Genomic DNA, 16,559 nt, shown 5'->3' with positions numbered 1-16,559 from the left:
CCAACATCGTCAACTATGATGGCAGATAATACATAAATCAAAACACTGCTCAATATATAGAAATGAATAGGAAGCCATACTTACAATAGCCTTGAGCAGAGACCGTGCCAAGAGACAGAGAGGACACATTAGTATGAAGCATACACAGCAGCCGACAGGAGGAACGACTTAGTAATTCATGAACAGAAGTAAAAGACATGCATTTTGTTCAAAAAATGTACATTTTCCTTTCTTCTATGATCTCATCCTGTCTTGTTCTCTGGAGTTTTACACACTGTGGCTAGCTCAAATTATCCATATGCCTGGATAGAACCAATGCTTTTCTGCTTTCACGCTAAAAATAAATGACATAAAAATAGTAATAAAAATGTGCAAACCATGCTACTCTGCCTTAAGGTCACACGCCTGTGCTTTTGATAACAGAAATGGGGGGAAATTGTGCTGGTCTTCAGAGAGGACCCATCTCACTCGGCAGGTGGTTCTGTGTATTGCACGTTTGTTGAGGCAACACTGTAGGCTGAGAGACAGAGGCAAATGCATGAAACATCTGCTGGGGAAGAACTGCACGGCGGGGACCACATCTTCCTCCACGTCGTGAGCAGCCAGCCTATCCTCAGGGTGAGGAAAGCTTCTATCTGAGTCTTTATAGAGTACAGAGCTCTGAGAGGAATTTCAGGAATTTACAGCAAAACATCTCATTAGCACCTCAACAGTCAAATAAACTAATTTATGCTAACAGTACTTTTAGGGTTGGCAACTCATTTCTGAAATATCGTCTCTTGAAGTAGTGACACGCAGCATATTTAATTAGAGTTCATTCCCACAGCGGTATTTAATCAGGCCATGTGAAATTATTTTTTGTCTCTTTCTGTATGTTTTAATATTAGAGAAACAAGTATAGCGGTGATTGCTCTGAGGCTGAGCAGATACTGATGTTTTACCATGTTTGCTTCCGATGACCCACACATTCTTCTCCTCTGTGCAGATCAACAGGAAGTCTCCTCAAAGTTTCTGAGACCAAAACCAAGACTACATTTACCTCAGTTTAAGGGACCTAGTGGTGCGGAACGTCACTTCGGCTCACCTCTAAGACCCTCTTGGCGAGGTTTACTAATATTCTCACACCTGAATGGCGGCTCTGCTTGGCACTTAGCCTTCTGGATAAAGGCATGTGTAAAAAGTAAACTAGTTCCATTTTAATAAGGAAATGAGGTAGTTTAAATGCTGGTGAGAATCTGGGTAACTGGGAATCCACGTGGGGAGCTAAGAAGGACAACACGTTAGAGGATAAGCTGCAACCTGTGACCTCAGAGGGCACGTGGCCAGCGTAACCCAGACGGTGATTAAGGAACCCAAGGAATCAGGTTGCAGATGAGCTTTCGGATCTCACACTCTTAGGCCTTGAGCAATATTGTTTTGTCTTCACACTCTCTTACGTTACTAAGGCTGGATGGAACTGGATGGGTCTACAGTTTTGATGCGGAGCGCCTAGAGTGACTCCAACAATGAGAACAACCAAACAGGTTTATACTCAAAAGCCAGCAGATTACGCTGGCAATGGGAAAAAAATCACCAATTGACGGAAGCAAAGATTGGTCATGAACATTCAGTTTTTATCCCCTCTTCACGTTAGTTTTGAGCACTCTGCAAGTGTAGCTCTACTGTACACAGCTCATTAAATGTACAGATTTGCAAAACATGACTGCTGCACTCCTTCATCAGACCCTGATGGCCGGGGAGCAGGAGGAGGTGGAGGAGGAGCTGTTTCTGCCTCCACATTCATGCTGTATCCTAGGCAAGCAGGCAGGGGTGTGACAGACGGGCAAAGGGAAAAAAGGTCAGTGAGCTTCTATCTGAGCGTGTGTGTGGCCAAGGGCAGGGACAGAAAGAGGGACTCATAAACCTGGAGAGGGTAGGATTCTAGGAAGGGCATTATTTTTGTAAAACCAAATTTACATCAAACAGTGCTACTTAAACATGCTAAGATTGTGTCAGCACTTTTTTTTTTTGACCAGAAGGAAAATCAATACTCTGAAAACTGAGTTGAGCATTCGTGGAACACAAAAGCCCAATTCCTTAGCTAAAAACTACAGATGAACTTCTAATTCCCAGCAGGGTGAATCTGAGACAAAAAGCACTGTCTGGTCTTTTTATAAGCAACGTTAGTAAAAGGAAAACAGTTTCTTTTCTATAACCAATATTATCACAATTACGTTGATAGAGACCATAAAAAAAGAAAGTCACAGCTTTTCTAAACATTATGAAACCATTGGACCATCACTGTATAAGTAAGACTTACATCTTCTGCCTTTGAGCCTTGATCTTGTAAAGACTTTTGCAGTTCTTCCACTTGTGACTGTACTTCTAGGAGTCTTTGATTCACCAGCCTAGAAATCAAATGTACATTAATTTTCCAAGTTCTGACTGAACTTATACCTTTTCCCTTAGGTTTTCATATAATGAGCAAAACAAAGTCTCACATTACAGTCGGAGCAATTCACTTTTCTCATTATTTTTTGTGTAGCTTGAAATTTTGACGATGACATCCAATGCAGTGTTTTTGACAGACACATTGTGTTGAGCTGGTATACCTGTGCACATATATGCATTTGAAATTCACTTCAATATGCATTTATTCAAATGAGTGCTCAGTGTAGTGCTAAAAGACCCTCATGGGATGTCCCTGGCGGTCCAGGGGTTAGGATTCAGCACTTTCACTCCCAGGGACCCGGGTTCAGTCCCTGGTCAGGGAACTAAGGTTGGGCAAGTCTCCGGGTGCAGCCAAAAAACAAAAACAAAAAAACTGCACCTGGGGAGGCAAGCTGTAAACAAATGATATACGAGACAAATACCTCAACACAGCAGACAGAAGTACAGGGAGGAGTGAGAACTGCTCAAAGAAGCGAGGACCACACCTAATAGCGTGGAGGAGTCAGGCCTCACCTGAGCCGAGACCATAACAAGAAATAAAATGCTTGTGTGGTGAGTGTGGTGAATGGTGGAAAGGGGATCCGAGACCGAGACTTCAGCACGTCCACAGCACACAGAAAGGGAGCAGGCACGATGAGTTCGGGAATAATATGGCTGAATTCTACGTTATGACGGCGTTGTGAGGGGAAGGAAGGTTGCAGAGGAAACCAGAGGAGAGGATGGGCCACCCTGTGTGAAATTCAAGTGTGTTTTCATTTATCCTACGCTCAGTCGCTCAGCTGTGTCCGACTCTTTGCTATCCCATGGACTGTAGCCCGCCAGGCTCCCCTGTCCATGGGATTTCCCAAGCAAGAATATTGGAGTGGGCTGCCATTTCCTATAATTGGGCCTAAAATTTGGTTGCAAGGGAATAGCCCAGCCAGCCTCTAAAAATGCTGACTCTGGAGCGCTGTCTCCACAAATTCTCTATAGATCATTAGGCTGCAAGGGTCGGGGGACTAGTGGGTCTCGGGTGATGCTGAAGGAGCAGACAGTATTTCAGAAAGACGACGGTGTTGTGCTAGTTGAAGAGATCATTTTGGAAGGCGGAGAGCAGCAGGAAAGCAGCAGGAAAGCAGGAAGCCCGGGCGGAGGCCACCACGGTGATGACCATGCTCCCCTGAAACAAAAGGGGTCCGAGGAGGAGATGTGCAGAAAACAAACGAACAGAAGGAGGAAAAAACAAGCAAGGATTTTACTCTCAGTGACCAAGAGCCATTCACCACGAAAGGGAACACAGGAGGAACAGGCTGAGCCGCAGCACAAAGAAACCTGCTCGCTATTTGTTGAAAATGGAGCGACGGGAAATGCCTGTTACAATGGCTGGACCTGTGCAACTGGCGCCCAGCAGGAGGGCGCAGTGGACCCTACAGACCCGAGGGCCGTCTGGTGACGACTGGAGCCGTGAGCATGAACGACAGTGGCCGCAGAAAGTGCAGCCCCGTGCACGAGAGACCAGAAAGGCCCCTGGCAGATCACCAAGCAGAGGGCGGAAGGGACGGCTCACCCTGGAGAGGAACAAGGGACTCAGAAGGAACGAGCCAGGGCTACTCCTGAAGCTGAGAAGAACTGAGGAGGGGGAAGTGATCAGCAATGAACACTGTAAAAAGGGGAGGAGGAGAAGTCCAGGATGCTACCACAGGGCTGGCGGGTCTAGTAATAAACACTTTAGGAAAAGACAGATGCCCCCCAATTAAGGACGAAACAGGGCAATGACTATTTAGAATCCAAACGGCCAAGAATTTCAGCATGAAACTTTTTACACTCAACAAGAAATTCTTATTATAAACCTCCAGGTGCTATAATTTAGTGAGAATCACAGTAAAGATATAAGAAACCCATAGTTATAACTGATGTTTTTCACACAAAGGAATCTGCTTTTACACTCAGTGAAAGAATTATCTGAAAATTCATATTCAATAAGGGAACAGAGGGACATAAGTACATTACTGACTGTAACTTTAATCTTCTCAGGAAGCAATACGGAAAATATATCAAACTCTGAGACTATTTCAACTTCCCATCCTAGCGATTTTTGAAATTTATTTAGTCAACAAATATTACTACCAGTGGAGGCCACTGTAAATGTCGTAACACATAGTCTAAAATACTGGTTAAAGTACGGATCAAGCATGCACACACATGTACGAAGCTATAACATGTATGTAAATATACATGAAAAAGTTCACTGCAATAGAAGTGAGGATTATAATGCCGACCTCGTGGGTGAGAGATTCTGATGTGGCTCTACTCCGGATCCTCTGTGCTTCTCCTAATAGTCAGAGGTCAGCAGGAAGGTCAGGAGGTATCACGGATTTTAACAAATGCCAGCTTACTGGAAAAACCAACTGGAAAGGACTTTGGAGGCTGGGCTCTCCTTCTAAGGTGAGGTATGGTGTGAGCAAATTGGATTTACGGTCACACAGCTATAAGACTCAGCGGGACTGAAACTCTGCTTGCGCGGTTCTAGTCCAGGGCTGTCAACTACTAGGAGGTTAAGGGAGAGACCAGGTAATGTAAGTACTTATTAAACTCAGCAAGACAACACATGATAATCCACCTAAGAGGAAAAGCATCCAGTGAGGGGGAAGATGTGAAAGAAAATGTTTTACAAATAGGGCAGAAGATAAACTGGCTGACTAGAGGCTTTGCAGTCAGGTAGCCCGGGTCTCAGTCCAAATTCCTCCATCTGCAAAGCTCTAGTAAGTAAGACCACATGTTTAAAACACTCAGCACCGTGTTTGGAACAAACAGTGGCTTAATAAATGCTAGCTGCTATTATTATTATTACTGTGGCAGGTCATAAAACCCACAGATGGCTATGACCTACAGGTAAGTTATTGGTGTTGCAATCTGATAAACCAACACAGCCGTAAATAACAGGCACTTGGGAGGTAACCAGTCATCTGGACGTACAAGTGCTATAGTACGAATGACAACTAGTTGTTCTGTTTTTAAGGAGAAAAGGGCAAAAGCTGTAGGAAGGCCTGTGAAAGACACGGCAGAGTGTTATAGATGTAGCAGGTGCTGATTCCCTGACAAGAAATTAGTGTCGGGAGTAGGCTCTCCTGACTAAGACGCTAAGATACAGAGGAGGCCGAGGATGGAGGGGTAATTCCAGGTGCTCTCACCTGGGCTCTGCAAGATTGCCACCTATTTTCCACTGTTCTTATTCCTTTCCCTTCTCTTTTCCCACTTTTTCTAAGTATTCTTTTTAAATAAAGTACTCATTATCCATGCTCCTGAGAGCTGAGGTGCAAATGTCTCCTTCTGTTTATATTCAATTACGCTCTAATAAATCACCCTACTGTGCACACTGTTTGCTGAGTCTCCCTCAGCAGGTTTAAAAATTAAAGTCACAGGAAGAAAGGTGGAGTACGTAAAGCTGTCATAACAATTTTGACTCTCAAGACTGACTCATACCTGGAAAATGCCAAATCTATCAGGCATAATAAGCAAAGAATCTGTAATATCATATAAACTGTGAAACTATTTATAAAAATGTCAAATCCCTCAAAAAATGATGGAATATCACAGCTCTAAGAGAAAGACAAGACACCATATGTTTGGGATGTAAGAAACGTTTCCAAAAAGGAGAAGAATCAGAAGACTGTCACAACAAAATATAAAAGTAATCCTTGCCAGAGTAAGAACTGCTTTTAAAAGTAGTTGGAATGACTGCCTACTGCAATACTCTGAAAACTTACAAGCAGGAAAGTGATGTGCTTATTAGATTTGCAGATTCTAAATTCTCAAAATAATTGAATTATTGATAAGATGGATGATTTCCAACTAGAGTAGCAAGGATTAACAGATTAAAAAAAGAAAGCTCTATCAATTCATTATGGGGGTTCCTACTATTTTCCTTATACCAACTGATTCTTTGAAACATCAGCTTGTCTAAACAAGGCAAACTTATTAATCTGATCATGATGACAAAGTAAAAGTGTCTCCAAAGACTGTCAATGAATGGTGACATTATTTTATCCTCTAAGTTTTTTAAAGACTTTATTTATCTTTAATGAATTAATTTTGCTTTCTGCTGCGCTGGGTCTTCGTTGCTGCGTGGGGATTTCTCTAGCTGTGGTGAGCACGGGCTACTCTCCAGTTGTCGTGTGCGGGCTTCTCATTGCCAACCTTCTCTGCTGCTCTGGGGCGTTCGGGCTTCAGTAGCCGTGTCCCCGGGCCCTAGAGCAGAGGCTCGGGGGCCGTGTCCTCCGGGCTCTAGAGCAGGGCTCAGGGGTCACGTCCCCCGGGCTCTAGAGCAGGGCTCAGGAGTCCTGTCCCCCGGGCTCTAGAGCAGGGCTCAGGAGTCACGTCCCCTGGGCTCTAGAGCAGGGCTCAGGAGCCGCATCCCTCGGGCTCTAGAGCACGGGCTCGGGAGTCACATCCCCCGGGCTCTAGAGCAGGGCTCAGGAGTCATGTCCCCCAGGCTCTAGAGCTCAGGCTCGGGAGTCCTGTCCCCCTGGCTCTAGAGCTCGGGCTCGGGAGTCCTATCCCCCTGGCTCTAGAGCACGGGCTCAGGAGTCCTGTCCCCCGGGCTCTAGAGCAGGGCTCAGGGGTCACGTCCCCCGGGCCCTAGAGCAGGGCTCAGGGGTCACATCCCCCGGGCTCTAGAGCAGGGCTCAGGGGTCACGTTCCCCGGGCTCTAGAGCTCGGGCTCAGGAGTCACGTCCCCCGGGCTCAGGAGCTGTGGTACACGGGCTTCACTGATCCTCAGCACATGGGGGCTTCCTGGACCAGGGATCGAACCCATGTCTCCTGCAATGCCAGGCTGTTTAAGCTTCTAGTTTTAATTAGTGATTAGGAAGGGGGAATGGCAGGACTTTGGTATCGTTTTGCCTGAAGAACTGGAGATGGGGCTTCTATCACAGAGACACAGCCTTTTTAGGCAAATCTGCCCGTAAGTGGGAAAAAGGACTCATGAAATGCAATGGAGGAGAACGCTCCACTTGCGCCTATAGCTCGGATCTGTGTTTGAAGGGATCAGATCACAGCGAGCAGAGTGGCCGCCGTGCCCTCACCTGTTCTCCGTCTCCAGCTCGTTCTTGCGGAGGTTGGCGTCATCCAGAAGGCTCTGCAGCAAGGCGATCTTCTCATTGTCGGAACCCTCCTGGTTGATTTTTAACATCTTATTCTCATGCTGAAGACGAATGAGCTTCTCCCTGAGAGCAGAAGAAAAACTGATTAACAGGGTTATCAAAATCCAGCGAGGCACCGTTACAGATTTAATACATAGAACAGAAATGAAAAAAAAAAAAAAGAACCTGCAAGAAATTTAGCTCCTAACTGGCTGAGACAGCACATCTCAGGTCTCAAGCTCTTTCTTTTTATAATAGAATTGATGGTCTGAAGATAAACAATCTCCAAATATCATGATGTGTAATGAATGAGGTTTCAAAATCCTATTTTCTTTCTAATTTAAACATTTACACATTCTGCCAAACTGCTTAAAAGAAAAGCTGTATAACTGTAAGAAAAAAAATTTTTTTTGTAGTTCTGTGTGGCGATGGATACTAACTGAACTTACTCTGGTGATCATTTCACAACATATACATATCCTTCATTCACATGTCAAATCATTATGTTGTATACCTAAACATACTACAGAGTTATACGTCAATTATATCTCAATTAAAAACCTGTATCTCTTTTATTTTTAGTTTATGAGGTTTCTAACTTTTCCACACCCTTAACATTAGTAAAAATTATCACTTTTAATAGATTTTTGCAAACTGGAAAAGAAAATCTCACTATGTGTCAAGAATACTGACCTATGTCAATACTGGTCTATTAATGTATTGAGAAGTTTCACCTCTTGCATTGTTTCACCTTGGTAGCTCTTGTAGACACAGAGCATATTTTAATTTGTACTGAGTAATACTCAATAAAAGCCATTTTGTTGAATTTTCATCATTGTTCTCTCCTCTCAGTTTAAAAATCCAACCTCATTACCTACAAACTTCCTTAAAATTTGTTTTTTGGACATAACTGTTTATTTACAGGGGCTTCCCACATGGCGCCAGTGGTAAAGAGCCTGCCTGCCAATGCAGGAGACACAAGAGATGCAGGTTTCACCCCTGGGTTGGGAAGACCCCCTGGAGAAGGAAATGGCAACCCCCTGCAGTATCCTTGCCTAGAGAATCCCATGGTCAGACTGGTGGGCCAGAGTCCATAGGGTTGCAGAACTGGACACGACTGAAGCGACTTAGCATGCAGCATGCATTTATTTATAAATATTCATAAAAATAAGTATTCATTTGTGAAACAAATTTTATTGGTCCAATAATAAAGTATCATATCAGATGGCAAAAAAGTAAAAGGTATCCAAGATGCTTCCAAAATTGGTGTTGCATTACACACCTTCAATAATAAATACTGTCTTCCTTTATTCAACAAATGTTTGAATGCTTATGGCAACTTTCACAGTTTATAAAACTTTTAATAACTGTTATTTTAGCTAATACCTCCAAGGATGCTATCAAGATTCAGGGCTGGTGTCAACTTAAAAAGGGGGCAAATTAATCAGCCCAAATAAGGTAAAAGCAATATTTAGGATTAATCATTAACCTTTTGCTGGACAGCTGATGCTTTCCAATCACTCATTCTTATACATAAAGCTAGGCATACACTAAAATAAACGGAATATTTAAAATACAAATGTAAGGAACTACTGAGGGAAGAGCAATAGAGACAGGGCGATGTTTCCTCCTGTCTCTGCTTCTGTCTTCCCCAGACCATTCCTTGCACTTAGGTAATAAATCTCAGTGACTAAGTATTTTGCAGGCCGAAGGCTAAGCATAACCTTTGTCTTTGGGCCAAGTGGTTTCACGGCTAAATGTCTGCTGAGGATACCCAAGCAGAGATGTGTTTGTCTGCTGTGTATGTGTGAGACCCTGTCCTCCCAAGAGAGAAACCAAGCTTCTGTATGGCCAGCTGAGACGGTCTCTAAGGTGCTGAAATCAAGGACACAGAACCTCGAGTTCAGGTTGAAAGCGTTAGTGATAAAGAGTAAGGAACTGGTCCTCTGTATCACAGAGGAGTAAGGTTTCTACAACAGTACTGTGAAGTGCGACTGGACTTCACCATCTCCTTACCTGATTTCCGGTGTGACGATCTCTGCTGCAAGACTGTCTGAAGACTCCTGACTTCCCAGAGGCATCAACCCTATAAACACACAAGCATTGACTTAAGGTCAAGATAGACCACAACTACCTCCTTTAGTCCCTATATGAACCCTACTTTGAGCATTAAAGTACAAAAACTACGTCACAGTTGCCTTCCATCATCATCATTATCATTTTAACATTTTTAAGTGTACAGTTGAGTAACGCGAAGTCCTGTGCTGACACCAAGGCATCATTTTGTGGAAACCATCACTACTGTCTATTTCCAAATGCTTCCATCACTCAATACACAAAATCTGTAACCATTAAGCAGTAACTACTCCCCAGTGCTTTCTCCTTTAGCCCCTTGTAACTTTAATTCCAATGTCTGGCCATTCTAGATACCTCATATCAGCATCTGTCCTTTGGTGCCTGGCTCACTTCACCTAACATGCTGCTTTCAATATTCATCTACACTGCAGCATTAATCAGAATTTCACCTCTTTATATGGCCCAATAATATTCCATTGTACATACATATCGCATTTTCTTTATTCATTTATCTGTTGACGGACACACGGGTTGTTCCTGCCTTTTGGCTCCTGTGAATGATGCTGCTGTGAACACTGGCGTACCAGGATCTAGTTGAGTCTTGCTTTGATTCTTTTGGGTATATACTTAGGAACAGAATTTTTAGATCATATGGGAACTTTAACTTTTTATTATGAAGAACCACCAAACTCTTCCACAGTGGCTGACCCATCTTACATTCCCACCAGCAATGCAAGAGCGCTCTGATCTCTCCACATCCTCAACACTTGTTATCTCCCTTTTCTTTCATTTTTGATAACAGCCATCCTAATGGGTATGAAGTGGGACCTCACTGTGGGTTTGACCTGCATTTCTCTAATGACTAACGATGTTGAGCACTGTTTCATATACAAATACTGGCCATCTGGATATCTTCTTTGGAGAAACGCGTCCTTAAGTCCTTTGCTTGTTTGCTGCTAAGTTGTAGAAGTCCTTTAAATACTGGCCATCTGGATATCTTCTTTGGAGAAACGTGTCCTTTAAGTCCTTTGCTTGTTTGCTGCTAAGTTGCAGAAGTCCATTATACTCTCTGGACATCAATCACTTGTCAGATAAAGGATCTGCAAACATTCCCTCCCATCTTGCACACCACCTTTTCACTCTACTGACAGTGTTGTTTGACACAGAGAAGATTTTAATTTTGATGAAGTCCAGTGTACCTGTGACTCCTTTCGCTGCCTATACTTTTGGTATCAATTCCAAGGAATCCCTGCTGAATCCAACAGCATGATGATTTTCTTCTATGTTTTCTTCTTAAGTTTTACAGTTGTAGTCCTTACATTTAGGGTTCCATGTTGACTTCTTTTTCGTATATGGTATCAGGGTGGACACCTTCCTTCTTCTGGATGTGGACATCCAGCTTTCCCAGCACTATCTGCTTGAAAGACTTTCCTTTCCTGCACTAAGTTGTCTTGATGCTCCTCTTGAAAATCAACTGTCTGTCCATGGGACGGTTTATTTCCAGGCTTTTTATATTCTACTCCATTGGTCTATACATCTGTCCTTTCACCTATACATACTATTTGGATTACTCTAACATTTTACTAAGTTTTAAAATCAGGAAGTGGAAGTCCTCAAGCTAAATTTTTTCTTTTTCAAGATTGTTTTGGCTTTTCAGGATCCCTTGAAAGTCTATGTAAACTTTAGGCTGGGTTTTTCTATTTCTGCAAAAAGTACTATCAGCATTTTAATAAGAATTGCACTGAAATCTGTAGACTGTTTCGGTGATGTCATCTTAACAATATTAAGTCTCAAATGAACATGGATATCTTCCCATTTAGGTTTTGATTTTTTTCAGCAGTGTTTTGTACTTTTCAGGGTGCAAGTGTCTTCCTGGTTAGATTTATTCCCAAGTATTTTACTCTTTTTAATCCTATTATAAATCAAATTGTTTTCTTAATTTACTTTCCATATTGTTCACTGCTAGTGTATAGAAATGTAACTCATTTTTGTGGTTTGATTTTATATCCCGTAAATTTGCTGAATTCATTTTATTAGTTCTCACAGTTTTTTTTTCCTGTGTGTAGTTTTTAAAGGGTTTCAACATATAAGAGCATGTCATCTGCAAACAGAAATATTTTTGGTTCTTCCTTCCCAATTCAGATTTTTTTTTTTCTTTGTCCAATTGCTCTGGCTAGAACTTCCTGTAGCATGTTGAACAAAAGTATAGAAGCGGTGCTAGCAGGCATTACTGTCTTATTTCTGATCTTAGAAGAAAAGCTTCTAGTTCTTCATCACTGAGTGTGCCGTTAGCTGTGGGTTTTTCGTACGACCTTTCTCATGCTGCGGAAGTTTCCTTTCTAGTTTACATTATTTTTTTAAAGAAAGAGTTTTGGGCTTTGTCAGTTGCCTCTTCTGCATCAATTGAGATGATGATGTGGTTTTTTCCTTCATTCTATTAATGTGGCATATACTACACTAATCTCTATGTCTCTATTCTATGCGAGTTTCACCTTGTTCAATTAGAGCAGTTTTACAGTAACTTTTTTTTTCTGTTTTTTGACATGGACCATTTTTAAAGTCTTTATGGAATTTATTACAATATTGCTTTTGTTTTTTATGTTTGCATTTTTTGGCCCTGAGGCATAAGGGATCTGAGCTCCCCGACCAGGGATTCAATCTGCACGGCCTGTGTTGGAAGGTGAAGTCTTAACCACTGGACCACTAGGGAAGTCCCTAAAGTAACTCTTGAAATCAGGATGTGTAAGCTCTCCAACTTTTTATTTTTTAAGTTTTTTTTTTTTGGTTATAGTGGACCCTTTCTTTTTTCATATAAATTGTATCAGTAGAATCAGCTTATCAATTTCTACAAAAAAGTCTGCTGAGAATCTGATTGGGATTGTATTGAATCTTTAGACCAATATGAAGAGAACTGCAGTCTCTCTTCACAACTGAATGTGGAATGTCTTTACACTTATTTATATATTTATCTTAGTAATGATTCATAGTTTTCAGTGCAGAAGTCTTGCATTTCTTTGCTAAACTTGTCTGCAGTTTATTCCTTAAGATAACTACTGCAATTTCATTTTCAGATTATTTACTAATAGTACACAGAAATGTATTTATACACTGATCTTGGACATTGAGACCTTGCTGAACTCAGCTGTCAGATCTCCTTTCCAATCTGAATGCCCTTCATTTCTTTCTTCTTTTTCTTCCGTGACTGCACTGGCGAGAAACTCCAGGTTGAACACTGGTGGCTAGACTGAACAGCCTTGCCTTGTTCCTGGTCTTAGGGGAAAAGCACTTTGTCTTCCATCACTAAGTATGAGGTCAGTTGTAGGATGTTCACAGATGACCTTTACTAGGCTGCAGAAGTTTCCTTCTATTCCGAGATTGCTAAGAGTATTTACCATGACTTATTTACAAAATGGAGACAGACTCACTGACATAGAAAACAAACTTATGCTTACCAAAGGGGAAAGTGGGTGGGTGGGGGGATAAATCAGGAGCTCAGGATTGGCAGATGCAAGCTACTGTGTATAAAGTAAACCACAGGACTTCCCTGGTGGGTCCAGTGGTTAAGAATCCACCTGCCAGTGCACGGCACACGGGGTCGAGCCCTGGTCCAGGAAGATTCCACATACTGTGGAGCAGCTAAGCCCGTGAACCCCCACTACCGAAGCCCACACGCAGAGAGCCCGTGCTTTCCACCAAGAGAAGCCACAGCAATGAGCAGCTCGAGCACGCTAACGAAGAGCAGTCCCTGCTCATGCAACTAGATAAAAGCCCACACGCAGCAACAGAGACCCACCACAGCAAGAAAATAAACAGAGAAATAAAATTATAAAAACAAAAACAAAAAACTGAGCTAGGGTTTGACAAGCTGGTTCAGAAATAGGTCAAGAGGATACTGAAATGCAGGTATGCAGGTTGGGTGAGCTGGGAAAGCAGGCGATCAGTATGGTCATTAGAGATCACAGAGGGGGCTGAAGGAGGATGGAGCTAACGAGCAGGTTTGGCAGAAAGAGGGCGCAGGGAAAAGGAGGCTGTAATCAGAGGAAAAGAGAGAGTCTAGTCTCTGGTAACAGGAAAGCCAGGGGCTGGAAACGTGAGTGGGAGTGAACAGATGGTGAAGTGTATGAGTCCTCAGCCAGGCTCACATGCTTCCCAAGAGGTGGAAGGCAAACTCTCAACAAAGTGCAGCTCCTTTCCTGTGAGGAGGAAAAGGTTTCTACTTTGGACGTTAAGCTCCCAAGTAGTGGGTGTTAGTGAACTGCTACCCACCTCACTTCTCAGCTGAAAGAAAGATCATTGATTTAGAAAGTCTGATATACTTTTAAAGAGGTCACTAGAAACTTTTCAGGTTTACTATTAACACAAATGATTTAACAAATGATTTAATAAAACCCAAACATTTGAATGCATTCCCAGGTGGCACTAGCAGTAAAAAAAACTGCTCGCCAATGCAGGAGACACAAGAAATGAGGGTTCAATCCCTGCGATGGGAACATGGCAACCTACTCCAATATTCTTGCCTGGAAAATTTCATGGGCGGAGGAGCCTGGCAGGCTATAGTCCACAGGGCTGCAAAGAGTTGGACACAACTAAGTGGCGTATATATATATATGTTATATATAAACATTTGAATTAAAATTAAAAAGTAGGTAAATAAATTTGGTCTCATAACTATCGTCCATTTTCCATAAAGTCTGGGTAACAGTTCAAAATTTGTATCAATCTCATGGCCTCTTCTCCAACTTGAAGTTCTTGTTTTTTTGGTGCAATCACCTTAAAATGAATCTTAACATTTTTCCTGATACTACCGAAACAAATAGTCTTGTTTGGGCTTTTGAAACATTAGTTACCTTGAGTTGTGAGCTGTCCTTCCTGAGCCTGAACACAGCGAAGCTCTTCAATGGTTTCCTTCAGAGAATCCCTTTCCGATCGCAACCTCTGGAGGGACATTAAGAACAAGGGAAGTCAGCTTCAACCTTCATGGATTTACCCATTAGCGGCCTCTGCCTTACCCGACAGAATGAGAAACAGTGTGCAACAGGAACATGTTAGAGCTTTCAATCTTTTACAGAACAATCACAGGAGGAAAAGGTTAGATTTTTTCCAGTTCAACCATACTGAATATATTATATGGGCGAGGCAGTATTTCATCTAGTTAACTGTAAGAAACAAAACTATCTACTCCATTCTTAACAATGAGCATCTTATTATGTAAATAAAATTCTTTTCATGAAACATAAAAATCACACAACAAAGACACAATTCATGAATTATGACAAAGTAAAAATATTTTTTAAAAAAGCTTCAAAATGCGCTGAACAACAACAAAAAGAATTGTGTCCTCTGTATTAAACATACAGGAAACAGAAAAGCTACATAAATTTATAGCAAATCACAAGTAAGATGATGGAAAAGACGCAACAGTGGTATAAAAGTTAAATATATAGAAAATAAGAGTGAACAGTCTCTCAATCTTTCATTTTAGATCTATTTCTGAAATACAAATATAAATCTTCTTTAATTTAAAAATCAACAGGTGCAGGGAGCTCAAATCCAATGCTCTGTGACAACCTAGAAGGGTGGGAGGCAGGAGAGAGGTTCAAGAGGGAGGGGACATGCATATACCTATAGCTGATTCATGCTGATAGATGGCAGAAACCAAATAGTGCTGTAAAGCAATTATCTGCCAATTAAAAATAAATAATTTTAAAAATCAATAGGGTCTCTAAACTTTAAATTTATAAACAGAAGAAATTAACATACCCAAAATAAGAATTAAATATCACTTTCTTAATTTCAGCACTGATCAAAACCAAAATGCCCATATATATACTCACATCCTTTTCTTTTTGAAGACTGTCAACTTTTTCTTTTAGCCGCTTATATTCAAAATCTAATTTATCCGCTTTCTTCGATTCTTCAGATAATCTATTTTGCAGTTCTACTACCTGGCATAGAAAGGTATCATTAACTTTTATAATTTGATACATTAGAAATTATCAAATGTCTTCTACGGATCTATGAGGATTATCTTCCCCATAGATACTCAAAAAAAAATAGATAAGTTACAGAAGCCTGACTCAATGGAGAGAACCTAGGTACAGAAATCTGCCTAGATACTGTGGTTCTAAAACCAGATCATCTGGAAGAACAAATGCTCAAACCTAGAAAAACCTACGGGACTTTTGTTTCCTGTAACACAGGTAACTGGGCAGTCTGGAAGTCCTTTCAGCATGAAGCAAAAGAAATGCTAAGGGGGAAAAGAGTCTGACAGCATTGCTAAGTTTATAAGAAAGTGTGGGAGGTCATCAGAGGCTAAAATTGGAGTGGAGGTTTGTGAGGAAGCTAAGGGCACTGTGAGATGCCACTGGAAGTACCAGGGATCCAGAACTTTAACATATGGGGAGACAGGTGGTGGTGGTTAAACTACCTTGGGTTTTGAAAGATGGTGAGTCAGTAGGTTAGGGAAAAAAACCCATCAGCTGGCAAAGTCAATAAGGAAACTTGCCTGCCTTAAAGTGAGTGTAACTTGAAAATGTGTAACCATAGCCTGTGGATACATGGATTTGTGTTAGAATTTTTGCCATATGTCTTGTTTGGCAAACCCTAAACCAAGCAATTAATTTAAGTCACTCTGGCTGGTAACGCAGTGGTAAATCTGGCATACAAAACACACATATTGCCTGGAGGAACACAGCCTCAACCAGGTCCCCGGTACTCTCAAAGCTAAAGATGAGAGCAAAACCCCAAATCACAAAAGTGTTCAAGAAACAAACCACTAAGAACAACAGTCAGCAGAAGAACATTAACAGTATGAACAAAAGCAAAACAGCAGAATAAGCCCTCCAAGGACGTTAAACAGCAGAATAAGCCCTCCAAGGACGTTAAACAGCAGAATAAGCCCTCCAAGGACGTTAAACAGCAGAATAAGCCCTC

The 16,559-nt window shown here is 41.8% G+C and overlaps 1 protein-coding gene across 3 annotated transcripts in view; it reads right to left on the bottom strand.

Annotated features, from left to right (window-relative positions):
- The window catches only part of HOOK3 (hook microtubule tethering protein 3), an 89,954-nt gene that overhangs the window by 20,155 nt on the left and 53,240 nt on the right, over nt 1-16,559 (bottom strand). For all 3 annotated transcript variants that reach the window (XM_060407064.1, XM_027962582.2, XM_060407065.1), the window contains exons 12-16: nt 15,461-15,571; nt 14,474-14,561; nt 9,567-9,636; nt 7,494-7,634; nt 2,300-2,387 (exon numbers count right to left, since the gene is read on the bottom strand). In XM_060407064.1, coding sequence (XP_060263047.1) covers nt 2,300-2,387; nt 7,494-7,634; nt 9,567-9,636; nt 14,474-14,561; nt 15,461-15,571 — 498 coding nt within the window. The remainder of the gene's footprint in view (nt 1-2,299; nt 2,388-7,493; nt 7,635-9,566; nt 9,637-14,473; nt 14,562-15,460; nt 15,572-16,559) is intronic.

Source organism: Ovis aries, chromosome 26 (genome assembly GCF_016772045.2).
Source record: "Ovis aries strain OAR_USU_Benz2616 breed Rambouillet chromosome 26, ARS-UI_Ramb_v3.0, whole genome shotgun sequence".
NCBI classification, from domain to species: Eukaryota; Metazoa; Chordata; class Mammalia; order Artiodactyla; family Bovidae; genus Ovis; species Ovis aries.
Note: the sequence above shows the minus strand (reverse complement) of the source record. Positions and strands in the feature narration are given on the sequence as shown.